General features: G+C 53.0%; 1 protein-coding gene across 1 annotated transcript; it reads right to left on the minus strand.

Annotated features, from left to right (window-relative positions):
• Window positions 1-314: 314 nt before the first annotated feature.
• On the minus strand, window positions 315-788 carry CTAM01_17325 (uncharacterized protein; the record flags this gene model as incomplete). The annotated part of the gene is made up of 1 exon (XM_060533310.1): window positions 315-788. One exon carries the CDS (start codon window positions 786-788, stop codon window positions 315-317), a length of 474 nt encoding a protein of 157 aa, XP_060372112.1.
• Between the last annotated feature and the right edge of the window lie 508 nt (window positions 789-1,296).

Consider the following 1,296-nt stretch of genomic DNA (forward strand, 5'->3'; position numbering starts at 1 on the left):
CCCGCAGGTCGTGGCGTTCTTCATCTACATGTAGTATCCAAATTCAAAATACATCACGAATCGGGAACAGGGTCACTTTTCCACGATCGGCCTGTAAAATGCATTATCAGGTGGTTCTCACTTTCGTCCTGATCATAGAATTTTCGTTCTTCTTCGCATTCTTCTTGATTCAATACAAGCCTCTTGTTCCACATCCTATACCCATTGATGCCTGCCACAACTCGTGACAACATGACAATATGACACCGTAATTCACACCAATGTTCCCATCCTCTGTCCGCGCTCGCAGCCGTGCTCCCATCTCCCCTGACAGATCAGAACTTCTTCAACATGCTTCCAATCAAAGAACGACCGGCCGCCGTGCCGTCCAAGTCCACACGACGGATAAATTGAAGAGGTTCCGCAGCTGGCGTGCTGGCTTCAGTGGAGCCTTCCCGTTCTGTCATTTCGTCCGCTTCGATCATGGTGCACGTATCGACACTGCGACTGGAACCGTGCTGCTCAAACTTTGCTCTGGCAGGTTTCTTGAGACGCCCTATTTGACGTTTTCTGTTGCAGAATGCGGCGTTTGAAGCCTGGCGAGCCCCTGCCGCAGATTGACGAGATAACGGTTGGTCGCTGTTGGTGGTGCGGGGTTGGATTTGCTTCGTTCGTCCCTTCGAGACAAGCGGGGGGCGGAACGTCACTTGAGGGCCAGTCTTGGGAGGCGCCGGTCGCTCCATGTGGGGCGACATGGAAGAAACCCATTCACTCACGACGTCGAATGAACGCAAAGACTTTGGGGACATTTTAGTTGGCTGGCAATGCCTCGGAAGTGGAAATGCTCTTTTCGAACAGTATCTCGATGGGACGTTGTAACACTACATTTCAGCCCATATGTGCATAGCTACAAATATTCTTTTGGGACTTCGCGGCAACGTTGCTGCTGGATCAGTGGATCTTTGCATGCCCCAGAAGCCGCTCTTCGATCTGGGGTGTGTGTGCACTGTAATCAAAAGGGAGCTCGTTCTGGATTTGACAGCGCACCCCTGGTCGTGTCAGAGCCAGATCAGCGGCCCCAGAATCACTTCAGGCAGTGCACCATATCTGGTCGCTCCACGTAACGGCACAAGTTGATCGATGGCTCAGAGTGCCAGAAGGTTTGCTCACTCATCCGACCTAGTTCACTACCGTTGAGTCTACATCTGTCGGCCGCAAATCAACAAGCGGCGTGACTGAACCCGCTTTTCGCCGACCTCGTCCGGTCCACTCATTGTGTCGGCGGCCACTCCCAAGGCCTGGCGCGCACTGGCAAGT

The sequence above is a fragment of the Colletotrichum tamarilloi genome (assembly GCF_030869305.1).
Source record: "Colletotrichum tamarilloi strain Tom-12 chromosome Unknown Scaffold_506.1, whole genome shotgun sequence".
NCBI classification, from domain to species: Eukaryota; Fungi; Ascomycota; class Sordariomycetes; order Glomerellales; family Glomerellaceae; genus Colletotrichum; species Colletotrichum tamarilloi.